This window comes from Amblyraja radiata, chromosome 37, assembly GCF_010909765.2.
Source record: "Amblyraja radiata isolate CabotCenter1 chromosome 37, sAmbRad1.1.pri, whole genome shotgun sequence".
In the NCBI taxonomy this organism is placed as follows: Eukaryota; Metazoa; Chordata; class Chondrichthyes; order Rajiformes; family Rajidae; genus Amblyraja; species Amblyraja radiata.
The window spans coordinates 9368579-9384684 of record NC_045992.1 but is presented as its reverse complement, the minus strand read 5'-3'; the positions used below and the strand labels follow the sequence as shown (position 1 = coordinate 9384684).

Genomic DNA, 16106 nt, shown 5'->3' with positions numbered 1-16106 from the left:
GCTGGAAAGGGTTCCGAGAAACTTTATGAAGATGTTGCCAGGACTCATGGGGTCAAATGGAATAAATACAGAGGAAAAACATTCGGCATGGAAGGGGACATGTTTCTGATGCACAACTGATTCCATATTCATTCATTATTCTTCAAGCAAACACCTTCCTAACATTCAGGTGCTATTCTGCCAGAGTTATTCCATGGTTAGCCAAACCTGCCCTTGAATCCAAAGAAGAAAATAGTTTCTCACCAGCATTTCCCATGAGGGCTTCTCAGATTGAATCAGATGCAACATTTGTTACTGTTTGCTATATTTTTTTTTTTTTTTTTTGCACACCTCCCAAATGTAACATCCAGAGGAAAATATGGTCCTTGTAAATAAAGCTGATATTTTACTTCAATAACTCATGCATATTAGCATAATTGTCCACATAAACAAGACCATGCAGAAGACCATTCAATCTTACCCGGCCTCCCTTTACACCCGTTGGTCCCAGTGAACCCTGAAACAGACATTAGCAGAGGTCATATTTCTCAAGTTGAGTTAATATGATGCAACACACAGTCATCAATAAAACTAAATTTGAAATGACTTCACTGATTAGACACCATCTGTGGTAATGAAAGTATTACTGGTTTACAAGCAAGAGAGACAGAGCAAGAGACCATGGTGATCTTAATTCATCAACATCAGATCGCTTCCAGAGGAGATCTTTATTGACCAGCCAAAGGTTTGCAGATAATAACTATTCAAACCACAGGATGTGGGATATCAGTCAATGATAACAGTACAGGCATTGGATTACTTTTATTTTGTGCCTCACTTACTGGTGTTGCATCTAAAAAGGTAATTTTCAAACTTTGCATTTGCCAAGGTAAGGGGGAGGGGGTGGTGCTGGAGCTAACAATCAAAGCATACACACACTTTCTTATGCACCTGGTAGGCAAATTGGTCAGCTTTGTTGATCAAAAGTCCATATGAAGATGTATATATGTGGTTTTGCAACCATGGTTTGAATTATACTTTAATCTGAGTTGGATTGATTGAGGAGGGTGCTGATTGATAGAACTATAGTTTTCCCAGAAACCCAAACTGGAAGTGATACTCCTAAAAGCTTCACCTGATGATACATATAATCTTGAAGAAGGGTCTCGACCCGAAACGTCATCTATTCCTTCGCTCCATAGATGCTGCCTCACCTGCCGAGTTTCTCCAGCATTTTTGTCTACCATTTAATCTTGAGATAACGTTAACAATAAAGAGTATTTTGTAGATTTTTTTTAATGTCACAGTTAATTCCCTGTTGGTTTTATCATGTGGTGGGATATAAAACACATTCCATACTTGCCATGAACCAAACCAATTTTAACTCGATACATCAGGCAAGAATTAGGAGTACTTGTATTGGAATCTATATTTTGAACCCACCCAATTTTACTGATCTTCCAAACTATCTGGTTGCAGCATTTGCACTTTTTAAAATCTGAACTTTCTCTAGGTATAACACTATATTCTGCACTCTGCTCCCTTTCCCTTTTTTGGGATACCTGTTGCACCATGTATGGTATAATTGTTCTCATAAATGATGTGATCTGCCTGGATACCACACGAAACAAAGTATTTCACTGTGTCCTGGTGGACATGACAATATTAAGCCAATAACAAACCAAACACAAATGAAACTCAAATCCCACCAGCTGCATTACTTAAAATTAGACTATTTCAGAACACAACATATTAACCAGCGTCCTTACAGGTAATCCCCGTGGTCCTATTGGTCCTGAAATTCCCATGTCTCCCTTATCGCCCTAAAACAAAACCAATTAAACACAATTAGCAAACAGCCCATATAATCAAAGTAAAATGTGTTAATTCTATCAATTGATACTAACTTCTTCAATTAAAGCTACAAAAAAAGTTCTTAATTGAGATGAGCTTGTGCACATGGTTGAATACTTACAGAGGACATGTGCTCACGTTTATGCTCTTGCGATGAATGTTTAGATGGGTTTCACATTTTTCTTTCTTATGCACATGGTGTACAAAGTTTGCATTGAAAAATATATATTTTGCAGACCAATAACTAAATCGGTTTGCGTACAACCGAGACATACTGACCAGGACCACCCTGTGTTTATTGCCCAGTTATTTGACATCATTATATGCGGATGCCATAATGATGCCAAAGATTGAGGAAATGAAGAAAAATCTGGCAGTGCTCCATTTCAGGTCATTTTCAATTACTCTTGCTAGGAAGTGCACGTGCATGTCTAAACACAACCCGTCATAATCTCTAAAGTTCTTGAATCATTAGACCTGCCCTTCGGATACCTTCCTCACTCTTCAAAGGTGTAATCTCTTTAGTGTGAACGTCATGACATTGAGATTTTTGTGGCCACTTTATTAAGTTACCTGTGACTTAATAATCTCTATTAATTCTCTCCTTGACTTGTTGCATTACTGACAACATCCCACATCTCCTTACTGCTCCATCTACGCACCATTCACTTCCACTCCCACAGGAGTCAGAATCACCTCCTCTCTCTGCTTAAAATAAATAAAAAGACCAATATCTCTCGAAAGCCCTTCCTGTGGCTTTCAGTCTGAAGAAGGGATGTTGCCTATCCTGCTGAGTTTCTCTAGCTATTTGTGTCTATCTTCGGTTCAAATCAGCATTTGCAGTTCCTTCCTACACAATGAAATACCAGTCTTTGCTTCCAAATGTTTGGCACACCTGTGGTTTGATGTTACAGCTACATGATTGCTTGTCACACCACAACTGAGTGTATTGTGTGCATGTTCTAAGCACTACATTATTGGAAGGATATACTGCCCCTGGAAGAGTAACGTTGATCTATCCAAATGTTTCCTGGACTCCAATGTATAAATTAGGAGATGATATAATCTAAGGCCCCATTCACTGTACATCTAGAAGGTTATGGCAGATCTGTATGAAGTTTACAAGATATTAAAAGGAACTGATAGATGAGAGAGAAGCCATTTCTGCTTGGGGGAAGTCTAGAACTTGGGCATATTGATGAAATATTATTGAAGAATGACAAGAAATGTGATCCATCTTTTATTAACCATAGGTAGTATGGGATCTAGTGAAAGGGTCTAGGAGAAATATACAGTTGTGTCAAAGATCAGCCATGGGCTTTTACACTGGCGTATAGATATCTTTGTTAATTCTTGAGTTCTGCTGTAGTTTCACATTTATTATTTTGTCTCGGAGACCTTATAGAATTCCACATGTGGCATTTAGTTTTATACCGCTCCTACCTCACCTCTGGGTCATGACCGTAACTGTCTGTGAGTTCCTACCCGAGATAAAATCATAAACGATGAGAAGATTTATGATGCTCAGCGTTGAAGGTATTGTATCCATATTGCAAACCTCTAACAAAAAATGCATGTGAAATTCAACCTGGGAATCAAAAATATTTAGTCCTGCTCCTTCCAAAGCTGGACTTCAAACAACAAATGATAACCAACTCCAGCCACTTTTATTATTTATGCTGTCCTTCATCCAGCCCATTGTCAATGTTGCTTAAGTACTCAGTTCAACCTCACAGCTTTGGATAGAGCAAGCCACATATATTTTGAATAATTGGATTGAATTTCAAGTAAGTTTCCTGATTGGAAGTGAACAATATGGCTTTGATAATTTTATACTTCTGACTCATTTATAAATTGATCTCTGGTAGACAGAATCAAGGGATATGAGGAGAAAGCAGGAACAGGGTACTAATTTTGGATGATCAGCCATGAATGGCGGTGCTGTCTCGAAGGGCCGAATGGCCTACTCCTGCACCTATTTTCTATGTTTCCTGTAATGAAATCAACAGCACCTTCAAAAAAGGCTGTACATCTTGCCAATGAGGGAAGATTTGCACTCTAGCCAAGGATACGTCAACTATCCATGTTCACCAGAGATGCTGCCTGACGCGTTGAGTTACTCTTACTGTCTTCATCGGCACCAAAACATAGTAACACTTGTATACTGCCTGGATGAGGACTGCTACATGATTTTACCAGGTTGTATGCAAAACAAACCATTTCACTGTACCTAGGTACATGTGACAAAGTATAATTGAATGTCCATAGGCAATGAATTATGACTTCCCCCGAATCTGATGCTTTTTCCATTAGCAATTACCAACATCAAAACAAGTAAAGGGTTCAGGCAAAGATATTGGCTTGTAGTTTTCTTAACTGCTTAGCTGCAAAATTGGACATGTGCAGGGTTACTGCATAATTGGCATTACTATATGCTGCCACTTATCAGTTGTGCCATATATACACAAGATGAGTAGTCACTATATCAGAATGTAAAATATATTAATTTTACTATAAATTCCATCTTTATGCCGATCTATTGTAATCTCTCACATGGAGTGAGGACCTAAAAGTCACGATACATACCAATAAATTTGCACATAAAATCACTTGGAATTAAAATATTGGTCATAAGCATTTACATTCAACTATTTACTATTCTGTACGGTGTCCAAGGAGATTTGCAATTGAAATTGCCTTAGCCCAATGGCCCACATTTCGTCTCACTCTTACCCTTTCTCCTTTTGGTCCTGCTGGCCCTGGTACACCCTACATAGAAATGAATATATTTATATATTTAAGAACAACACACTACCCTCACCTGTTTTCTAGCAACAATGCCATTAACAAAAAAAGGCCTAGCATTAGAGCGGAAGGGCACTTAGATCATTCAGAGAATAGTACATGAACCAGTTGCTCAGCCTAAAGAAAATTAAGTAGCGCATTCTTAGTAGGACTGGGGCATTTCTGTTGGTGAAATAAGCCTGGGTTTTACCAATGTGATGAATAGGATCTGTAGAACATATAAAATGAGGCAGTGCCTTGAATTCATCTGCCCACCAATTTCATGTGTCTCCTCTTGTGTCTTCTATGTGGCCAAACAGGTGAATTTAGAAATGGTGAACCAAGAGACTTAACACTGCCATTTTGTGGCTCTGTTTTAAATCAAGATTGCAATACATTCAAGTACATTGTTTCTTAGGACGGGCGAGTGAATGAAAATAAAATATAGACAGTAGGATAAAATCATTGGCAGTTTACATGGAATTTATGTAGATGGAAATGTAGTCTGCATGGTCCTCTTTTGTTTATCAGGTACCCATGGGAAAAGAAGATCGTTGCCCTGTGTATTACTGATAACTATATCTGAAGAGCCTTTGGCTCATTGATGCAGTCAAAAAGCTCAGTAATTTTGTCAGTACAGCCATACAGGGACATTAATGAGCTTACTTAAATTCTTTTCAGCTCTTTAAAATTACTATCTGAAATAAAAATTGAAATGTTGGATATATCGAACAGGTCAGGCAGCATCTGAGGAAAGAGAAACACTTTGCCCAATGTGGAAGATTAACTCAGTTTCTCTTTCCACAGATGCTGCCAGATCTACTATGTGTTTCCAGGATTTTTCCCCTTAGATTTTAGATCTTTGTTATCTGCAGTTTTTGTTGGTTTTTATTTACTGTGGGATTAACATCTTTCTTACTGTATTGATTCATGTGATAACATGCACATAAACCACTGTTGATGACAAGTCACCAAGCAGCACAGCCATGATCACATTGAATGGCGGTGCTGGCTCGAGGGGCTAAATGCCCAACTCCTGCACCTATTGTCTAATGAAGGCTGGAAATTTGTCTTGGTAATTAATTACATATGGCAATATAAATGCATTGTAAATTGCTTCAGTCATTTTTCTACTGGCATTCTGAGGCAAAGTACAAACTCTTGCTCCTTTATATACAGATTAGCATACATGACAAATAAATATATCTACTCCAATGGGATAATGGACAGATATTCTTTGGTTGAGGTGTCCAAGGGATGAGGGAGGCTTTTGATTCCAATGCAAAATTACTAGAGAACATCCAGTACTGGAGCAGCCTATATATATTGAACTGATAACATGACAAAAAGGGATCAAGTTCCGTCTCCACTATGGAAGGTTGAAAAAAATCTGCTGCATTTAGCTCAAGGGTCCAATTCTGCAGTAACAGACTAAGAAAAATTGGCATATTCTCCTATATTTTGCAGCGGTCCCTGCAATGATAGGCTGGTGATGTTCCTTTAAAAAATCTCGGAGCCTTCAAGAAGGCAGGGGAACATAAGTCATAATTCAGTCTCATTTGACACTGTGATTTATTTTCCAATATTAAAAAAAACTGAATAGTTATGTTTAAGTCTGTGCATTTCTTATTTTATTGAAAACCTAAGTGATTTCCTTTGTTAAAATCTAGTAATCCTGAGCAAGGATTACTAGATTACAAGAAGAACCAGCTAAACAGAAAGTGTGTATCTGTATTTTCAAATGGGCTGCCAAAGAAATGAATCTAATTGTAATCCAGTCTCACTAATGTACACTTGGCGTTAGTGGGCGGCGCGACTCTTGTCAGCAGCGGCCTCTGCAGTCCGTCTGTCTTTTTATTGTTTTCTGTCTTGTTCTATGTAGTTTTTATTGTTTTTTTTGTCGGGGTATGTGTGTGGGGGTGGGGGAACTTTAAGGTCTTTCCCCTGCACGGGAGACCCGACCTTTTCTCTGTCGGGTCTCCGTTGTCGTTGGGGCTGCAACGTGGAGCGGCTTCCAACAGGAATGACCTGGGGCTCCAGTCGCGGAGCTGCGGATTTACTCACCATCACGGAGCTGGCCGAGTCCGGAGCGGGTGGAGCGGTGGTGGAGCGCTGCTGTGACCCGACACCCGGAGATTCGGAAGCTCCTACCGCAGGTCTGTGGACGGTAATACCGGGAGCCCGCGCGCGGGTCCCTGGTGGGAGACCGCTTTTCGGGGCTTCCGCAGCGGCGACTTCTCCCGCCCGAGTTGCGGGGTTGAAGATTACCTGGAGCGGGGCCTTACATCACCGCCCCGCGCGGCTTGGAATGGCCGCGGGACTTTGTGAGCGCCCGCCGGGGCTCCAACACCAAGAGCCCGCCGGGGCTCCAAAACCAAGACCCGGTGCGTGGCCTTGCATCGCCCGGCGTGGCTTTAATGGCTGCGGGACATTTAACATCGCCCGCCGGGGGCTTTGACTCTGACATGGGGGGGGAGAGGGGAGTGCAGGAGAGAGATATGTTTAAGTTTTGCCTTCCATCACAGTGAGGAGGACTCACTGTGATGGATGTTTATGTGAATTGAATTGTGTTGGTGTGTGTCTTGGTTCTTTTTTTGTATGGCTGCAGAAACCAAATTTCGTTTGAACCTCATGTGAGGTTCAAATGATAATAAAAGGTATTGTATTGTATTGTATTGAAATGTTGATGCACTGAGGTGCCTGATTATGCCAATTGCTGTGTCTTGGTTACTGGACATGATCCTCTCGATTCTAGCATGGTTATGAAGGTACCTATACCCTACAGAAGGGTTCGGCACTTCCAGGTAGTAGAGCTAACACTTCATGGGCATGGTTCCTGCTGGTGGGGACATAAATCGTCCTACTAGGCGTCTACTAACCTTGCAACAATGCTCCTTAGGCAGAGACTATAATTTTGACGAGTTCCACTGAGTAATGAATGTATGAATAGGAAAGTGTATTTTGTGGTGAATATCAGTATTCCAGGGCATTGTTGATTATCAACAAGCCAGTCCTGTTCTTGAGGGAAATACGAGTCAATGGGAGGTGGGATGTCTCTTGCTCTGATCTTCGGAACTCTGTACCTAGTGGTTGGATCAAGTAGTTAGTCACAACCAAGGATTTTCTTCACTTTTGCAAAGTTTACCTTTGAGGAGACTTTCTCTCTTAGGGTGTTCTGAACAATTTGGCTAAACCGATTAACATCTATGCTAACTTGCTTAAATGGATGGGATGTTTACAATACATTAATTTATCAAAGACTGTACAGGCCACTGTATGGAATTGCAGAAGCTGAGCCTAGCAATGGGGTTTCATAAATGACACTAGAGAATATACATTGGGAGTGTAATTTGGCATGAGTACTTTACCCTTTCTAGTCGACCGAAATTGAATTTTATCGCAATGATTTCGGAATCTGTGCAACAAATCTTTCAGCATGGATATGTGTTACACTTTAATTTGAAGGGTCCACTTTGGTCAGTATAACTCAGTAAGATCATAGGCCCAAGTTACCCAGCAACATTAAATGCTTCAGACCTACTAAGACAGGATATATTTACTGTAAACCACAGATTGCTTTGGTATATATAAATGTAGGACAATTGCTAGAACCAAAATTGTATCCCGCTCAACAAAACTAATTTTGTTTAAAAGCACTTTAATTCTTTATTTCCTACATTTGTTAATTTACCAGAATTACAACGCTGTGGCTGCAATATTTGTAGCCATTGAACAGTCACGTTACTTAAGCATTTCCTAATCCGAATGGTAAACAAAAATGTTAATTAAGCAGTCGCATGCACTGGCATATATCTCATGCTTCATTGACAATGGTAATGATTCACTGTACAGGCATGGATTCCAGCGATGTTAAATTCACAATGCAGTCCAACAGCAGTGTAGCAGGCACGAACTATCTAGGAGAATGGACATACAGAACTCACCAGTGGTCCAGGCTGTCCATCTAAGCCAGAAGCACCCTGGACAGTGTATGAAGTGTTAAAAGTGGAAAGAACAGTGGGGAAGAAATGAATGTAGCAGTGAAAAGGGACATGTGCTGGCATAACTCAATGAAAGGTGATGACATAATGTTGAAAGGGATGAAGACTTGACATATCTATCAGCACACATGAAAGCTTTTGGAAACACAAACAATTTAGCTGAATATTTCAGGCTTTTGAATTTGCTTTAATATTTAATAGTGAATTGGCAATGGAAACATCATTGTGGTTACCAGGAGTTACCTGTGTAATCATTTTACAGAACAGGTAACCAGCACAGGAACTAGCTGAAAATACCGAATGCCAAATCTTCACAATTAGCAATGAGTGAATATGACCAGCACCTTGTGTGATTGAAAGTGAATTATGATACATGTACACTGGATCAATAATGAATTATGGCAATGTTGGTGATAAAGCACTGTTTTCTATCCACTACACAATGGATAATGGATTATCTAATGCAGAAGGAAATACGTTATTTCAACATTAGACTTCACACACACACACACACTGCAACTGCAGCTTTCAATACCTAGTATATTCTCATGTTTCTGTGACTTTAATAGTGAATTTAAGCTTGTGTTTTTTTTTTCATCTGCCTAATCTTTAAATTCTGTTGATCATCCCGAACTAAGGAAGGACTTCCCTATAGTTATTGATGTTATCCATAGATTGTGTAGAATGGTTCTGTTTCCTCTGGAAGGATTGTGATCTCACTCAGAGGGCTTGACAAATTGGATGTACACAAAAATGCTGGAGAAACTCAGTGGGTGCAGCAGCATCTATGGAGCGAAGGAAATAGGCAACGTTTTGGGCCGAAACGTTGCCTATTTCCTTCGCTCCATAGATGCTGCTGCACCCGCTGAGTTTCTCCAGCATTTTTGTGTACCTTCGATTTTCCAGCATCTGCAGTTCCTTCTTAAACACTTTGACAAATTGGATATTGTGTTTTTCTCTTGGATGGTGAATCTCAAAACAATGTTCCCAGGACAAGGGTTCCGCCTCTTAATTGGGATATGGAGATGTGACTTTACTCGGGTTTTGAGTGCTCAATACTTTCAAGAGCCAGTTCAATAGCTTTTTGAACAAGAATGGGATTGGCAAATATGGTGACATTAGACAGGAATGTACAGTTATGGTAGAAGACAGATTGTAACTTCAAATCAATTCTGAGAAGCCTTGATGAATGGGCAAATTCTGTTCATTTATGAGTATTCCTCATTAGGACACCATGAATGATTAAAGATTGTTATTAAATTTTGAAAAATCTTTCATTTAAAAAAACATGTCCCGTGCCTTGATTTGTCCTTGCGAATAATTTTGGAATGCAAAAATACTGAATTGAGTTTTGATGAAAGGAATTTCAGCTGCATGCATGGCTGAAGACCCAGACTCTGCAGTAGAGAACATGGATGATGCAGGTGTAAAAGCTATGACTTTGTTCTTGATAATCTTGACCCTGCTCAGTATCAAGCTTGGCCCATGTGCCATGTTTGTGTTGATTTATGCTGTAGATGCTGATTCAGAAAGGCTCGGCTTAATTTTCAGACCAGCATTTTTCTCAAAAAGCCCAGAAATAAGTCTCTGGAAGTGAGACATAGTTGGTGCTTACTTTCCTTTTGTTTTAATTTAGTTTAGAGATGCAGCACGGAAACAGGCCCTTAGGTCCACCTAGTCCGCGAAGACCAGCAATCACTGCATATTAACACTATCCTACACACCCTAGGGACAATTTTGACATTTACCAAGCCAATTTACCTACATACCTGAACATTTTTGGAGTGTGGGAGGAAACCGAAGATCTCAGAGCAAACCCATGTAGGTCACAGGGAGAACGTACAATCTTCATACAGATACTATAGCACAAGTGGTTGGGATCAAACCCGGGTCTCCGGCGCTGCAAGCACTATAAGGCAGCAACTCTACCGCTGCGCCACCGTGGCCCCCCCTTCCTCGTTCTGCGGCTGTTGCATTGGTTCTCACTTGGTTTTGTTGTCCTTATTTTCGCCCCCCACCATCACTGCCCTTCTCCTCCCCAAAATTCCCTGGAACTCTATTTATTTCTTGGAAAGTTAGCCTGGCCAATAGCCAACCTATTTAATGTTACGTTTTTTCAGTTTTATGGAAAGTGAGGCTGAGAGGGTTGCACGCACTAAAACAATTCATGGCTTGTCAAGGAGTGGTAGGTTTCTGCAGAAGGACCAAGGACCAAGTTGATTTCTTCCCTTCAGAGATTGAATTCAACATGAAGTTGTTAAGTGGGCAGATGTTCACCTCTGGAACTGCTCACCTGACTGTACAGGTAAATTATAAAAATTCCCTAATCTGATGTGTCTTTTAGTTTTAAAAACGGTAGTCTAACGTGCGGTAACACACAAGTTATGGTTAGATGGTTTCTATAAAATTAGCTGTCTAAAGAATGAATGTGATTTGTAGACCATGTTAATTTCACTCTCATGCCCAGAAATCCCACATTGACGGTATCCGCTAGAAGTACAGATTGATGGCAGTAACAGAAAATAGAACTTACAGGCAGTCCCAGGGGACCTCGATCACCTCTATCACCTTTGAAGCCTTCTGACCCAGGCTCGCCCTACATCAATAAGAAAATTGTGGTGTAATATGTTCACAATGTCATATCTGTATCATACATATGCTATCCAATTTACACACATAAAGCCACTACTAAACATTCTAAGGTATAAATATCTTGGAGCTAAACTGTGAAGTCCAAATACTAATATTGAAAAGGAATACCAGCTAAAATGTAGAGTCTGGACCCTTGGCCAGACAACTCTGTTGGCCATGAAATACTGAAGATGTCCTGTTAGGTCAAGCAAAAATTCTGGAGAGAGACAGTTCATCTTGCAGCTGCAGGATCTTTCCTCAGAATTCTCTCTCCACAGATGCTGCCTGACCTGCTAAATTCTTTTTAACATTTCCAATTTTTAATGTAGTTACCATGATGCAATAAACTACAGATCCAACATGTGGGAAATAAGGCGTGTTGTAGATTGTTAGCTTGTGGTAGCTTTCATTAAGCAAATTAACTCCTAGCGTTTGAGAACATTATACCATACTTAGTCAAAAATATGTGTCGTTTCAATTTTAATTTTGTTAATGATATTTAATGTTGATCTTTCAGAATCAAAAACTTGAAAATCTATGTTAAAATACATAATGGAAGTGAATTAAAAAAACCCAGTTAATTTGGTGAGGACAATGATAGTTTGTGGATTTTAGATTAAAAAATATACCATCCAGGAGACAACTAGCATTGCCTCAGGCTGAACAACTCATTCCATGAATTCTTTCCCACTCAGACCTTTTCAAAACATGTATGCAAGTCAAAGATCAAATGTGTTCTATTTTTATCAATCAACAAATTTAAACTATTGTATAGAGAGAGAAACTGTTACACTGAAAGTAAGCAGCAACAAGTTTATATTATCGTACAAAGCTCATGAGACATTATTCTAAATATATATTATACACTATTGCAAAAGTAGTTCAAGAATAATTAAAATTACCTTTGTCCCTGAAAAGCCATGAGGACCCTGGGCAGAACAGATTAGAATGCCGGTTTTAAATAAAGAACATTTCATCCAGATTACAATATAACAAGCTCATTTCCAATGGCAACATTTCCAAATTTATCAAAATGACTGAAAGGATAATGGACTTTAGCTACACGGTTAGGTTGTAGGAGTTGGAACAGAGGTTGTTCTCCTTAGATGGTAGGTTTGATATGAGATGAAGACAAGCTTGGATAAGGTAGACAAAGAAATATTGCTCCTATTTGTGGGCGGCAAAGGGACTAGAGTTTGGGGACGTAATACGCGGGCAATTTGAGGAACGACTCTTTTAGGCATGTCGGTAGCAAAAATCTTAGAACCTACTGCCCATTAGGGTAGTGGAAGTTGAGGCATGTGAGATTTTCAGAAGGAAATTAGATTTACAGTTGAGGGAAGTAAACGTAGGATATGGGGACAGGGCAATGGGACTGACTGGATTGATCAACAGGGGGTTAGCATTGACACAATGGGCTGAATGGCTTCCTTTTGTGTTGTAATGACAGTGGACTCTCTGACAAATGAACATATTGCTCTTTTCAAGTCCTGACGCACTTAAAGCAATCTAACTATTCTTAAGCATAAAGCAAGCCAGATATGCTATCAACGTATGGTCCAGATGTGTATGATATACAAGTTTTCCATTCAAAGATAGCTGTTTCAAATATAATTAATTGCCCTGGAATGATGAGGTATGAAAAGACTTTATAAAAATCAAGGGTCTTTCAACAGGCATAAGGAATTACAGTGCGATTAAAGGATGTAGTTTACATTCAAATTTACACCTTGTTAATGGATCACCTCTGCTGATGCAATACCCTTAAAATTAAAATTAAGCGTAACTCTGCGAGCAAACGTATTGAGTATGAGAGGTCATGCTAGCTTCGTCCTCGTCTTTCATCCCAAGTTGAGAAGAATGGAGGCTTACCTTTGGACCTGGGGGGCCCTCAGGCCCAGGTATTCCTGGTGGCCCAATAACCTGCAAAAGGAAGAAACATCTTTCAGTGTATACACTAGGCAAACTTTGCAAAAGGTTCATGAAACAGTGGACTGTGCTGTGCAGGTTCTGATTGTGATGTAAAATGGATAGTAGTTTGCTGATTGAGTGCAAATCCTTTTACATGTTGCCACTTGACAGACAAAAAGATTTCAGGGGATTTAGGCCTAATACGGGCAAATGGGACCAGCTCAGAAGGGGTATCTTGGTCAGCATGGATGAATTGGACCGAAGGGCTAGTTTCCATGCTGTGTGACATTAAACACACCAAATCACACATACGTCAGCAATACCCAGAGCTATCTTTTGTCTAATTCTTAGATTTAATTGTTTCCAAAATCTGATTTTGCTGGATGAAAAATGTTTTGTGTTTTTTTTACAATTTGCTTCAAGTTTCATCTGAAATTGTCCTTTCCTGTGATCTGGATTGCATTGCAAGCTTCAATGGTCATTATCAGAAAAGGGTAAATTTGTAAAGAAGATACATTTTCAGGGCTAGGGACTAATAGCAAAGTTCTTTCTATGAGGTGGAATTGCAAATTGGGTGAATAGCCCCCTTTTGGATGCCCTCTGGTACAAACATAGGGCATCGATCCTGCCCTCGGCTGCTGCATGTGTGGTGTTTGCACATTCTCCCTGTGACTGCGTAGGTTTCCTCCGGGTGCTAAGGTTTCCTCCCACATCCCAAAGACGTACGGGTTTGTAGGTCAATTGGTCTCTGTAAATTGCCCCCAATGTGTAGGGAGTGGATGACAAAATGGGATAACATTGAACTTGTGTGAACGGGTGATCAATGGTCAGCCTGGACTTGGTGGAGAGAAGGGTATGTTTCCATCTCTAAAAACGAAACAAAAACTAGAAAAGGATCTAAATAAGGCACTGGGATGAAGAGTGGGAATTAAATAGGGCTAGATGTTAAATGGAAGTGGTTAAATGTAATGGGAACTTAAACGGGATGGAGAGGGAATCGAGACCAGCAGCCATTTCCTTGGCACCAATATGGTACTACTCTTCAAGACCACTTTGACCCTATAGTGTTAAGCATCAAAATGAAGCGAGCATCAGCTGCAGATACTCACAGTTGAGCCTGGAAGTCCAACAGGGCCTGGCAATCCAGGAGGGCCTTGTAATCCTGGCTCTCCCCTTTCTCCTTTTTCACCTGTGAGCCCATCTAAACCCTAAACACATAATACAAAAGGAAACTACTTCAGGGCATTGAAGGCTAATTCAAAATGCTCTAGTCTAAGTGTTCAAGAAGGAACTGCAGATGCTGGAAGATCGAAGGTACACAAAAATGCTGGAGAAACTCAGCGGGTGCAGCAGCATCTATGGAGCGAAGGAAATAGGCGACGTTTCGGGCCGAAGAAGGGTTTCGGCCCGAAACGTCGCCTATTTCCTTCGCTCCATAGATGCTGCTGCACCCGCTGAGTTTCTCCAGCATTTTTGTGTACCTTTATGCTCTAGTCTAAGTTGGATTGGTCAGAAATGGGATAGTATTTCAAAAGTAAAGTAACATTTGAGTCTTCTGACTCAACTAACACTATAGGGTCAATTTAACTGCAGTTAATGCAAGAAGAATCTATCATACTTCATAACTTAGCCAGTCTGGTCAACATGTAAAACCTTTGCAGTTCATGATTATAAATGAAAACCTTTTGCATATAATTGTCAAAATATTTAACTATGATGAAGATTGGACAGATTTATATTAATGTTTATAGACTCGAGAGCGTATATCTGAAGTAAGGTTTTGAAGACTTGAACTCACAGGTGATCCGACCATTCCGGTATCTCCTTTGGCTCCTTTGGGACCGGGGAATCCCATAATTCCTGACTCGCCCTTGGTTCCTTCGGGTCCCAGTGGCCCTTGCGGACCTGAGGGTCCAAAGTCTCCTGGCTTCCCACGGGGGCCCTGAGAGAATTAAACCATGTTATCCAGACAAACTCTTATTGTCACAAGAAGGGTGGACAAGGCTAAAGACAGATTATGTGAACTCTGTACGCCCATGACGAACAGTGGCTTTAAAAAAATGCAATATTACCTTTTCTCCATCAAGTCCAGGTAGGCCTATTTCACCCTATAAAAATAGAGTAACATATCAGTAAATACATTCTGCCAATGCATAGCAAACAAACTGATTGTGTTTTAGAAACAAAGACGGTGGCGCAGAGGTAGGGTTGCTGCCTTGCAGTGACTGAGAGCTGGGTTCAATCTTGACCATGGGTGCTGTCTGTACAGAGTTTGTACGTTCTTCCCATGACCGCATGGGTTTTCTCCGAGATCTTCGGTTTCCTCGCACACTCCAAAGATGTACTGGTTTGTAGGTTAATTGGCTTGGTGTGTAGGATAGTGTTGTACAGCTTCTTTTTTTAAATATATTAAAGAAAGATTAGAATAAGAAAAAGAGATTAGATAGTAAAGGATAGAAAGACGTGAGATATATAGTGTGTGAAGAAAAAGAAAAAAGACGGATGAGTGAAGAAAGTTGAGAAAAAGAAAATAGAAAAAAGAGAATAAAACATTTAAAAAAAAAAAAAAAAAAAAAAAAAAAAAAAAGTAAGATCATTGTTTATAATCTTGACCAACCCTCGTCCGGTCCTGAAACAGTTATTTTTTACAATTGTGTTGCACCATATGATTCCAAAAAGACGACAAATGGAGACCAACTCGTTATGAATTGGTCTGATTTATCCATTAGGAGGAATCGCATTTCCTCAAGATGTGCGGTGTCCAACATACTTGCAATCCACATTTTAAGCGTTGGTATTGATGTATTTTTCCAAAATTTAAGTATTAATTTTTTTGCTTTTATTAAACCATAGTTAAAAAATAAATTTTGAGATGTGTTCAATTTATTCCCATCTTCCATTACGCCAAATATAATCATTTCAGTATTAGGTTCCATTCTTATCTTA

At 39.9% G+C, this 16106-nt stretch overlaps 1 protein-coding gene across 38 annotated transcripts in view; it reads right to left on the bottom strand.

Annotated features, from left to right (window-relative positions):
* Window positions 1-16106, bottom strand: part of LOC116966354 (collagen alpha-1(XIII) chain-like) — a 206335-nt gene that overhangs the window by 13507 nt on the left and 176722 nt on the right. For 35 of the 38 annotated variants that reach the window (XM_033012496.1, XM_033012505.1, XM_033012510.1 and 32 more), the window contains 10 exons: window positions 15233-15268; window positions 14959-15102; window positions 14270-14368; window positions 13122-13172; window positions 12152-12178; window positions 11152-11214; window positions 8562-8597; window positions 4567-4602; window positions 1749-1802; window positions 461-496 (listed from right to left, as the gene is read on the bottom strand). In XM_033012496.1, the coding sequence (XP_032868387.1) occupies window positions 461-496; window positions 1749-1802; window positions 4567-4602; window positions 8562-8597; window positions 11152-11214; window positions 12152-12178; window positions 13122-13172; window positions 14270-14368; window positions 14959-15102; window positions 15233-15268 (582 nt within the window). The remainder of the gene's footprint in view (window positions 1-460; window positions 497-1748; window positions 1803-4566; window positions 4603-8561; window positions 8598-11151; window positions 11215-12151; window positions 12179-13121; window positions 13173-14269; window positions 14369-14958; window positions 15103-15232; window positions 15269-16106) is intronic. The other 3 variants (XM_033012514.1, XM_033012512.1, XM_033012502.1) reach the window with 2 other exon arrangements.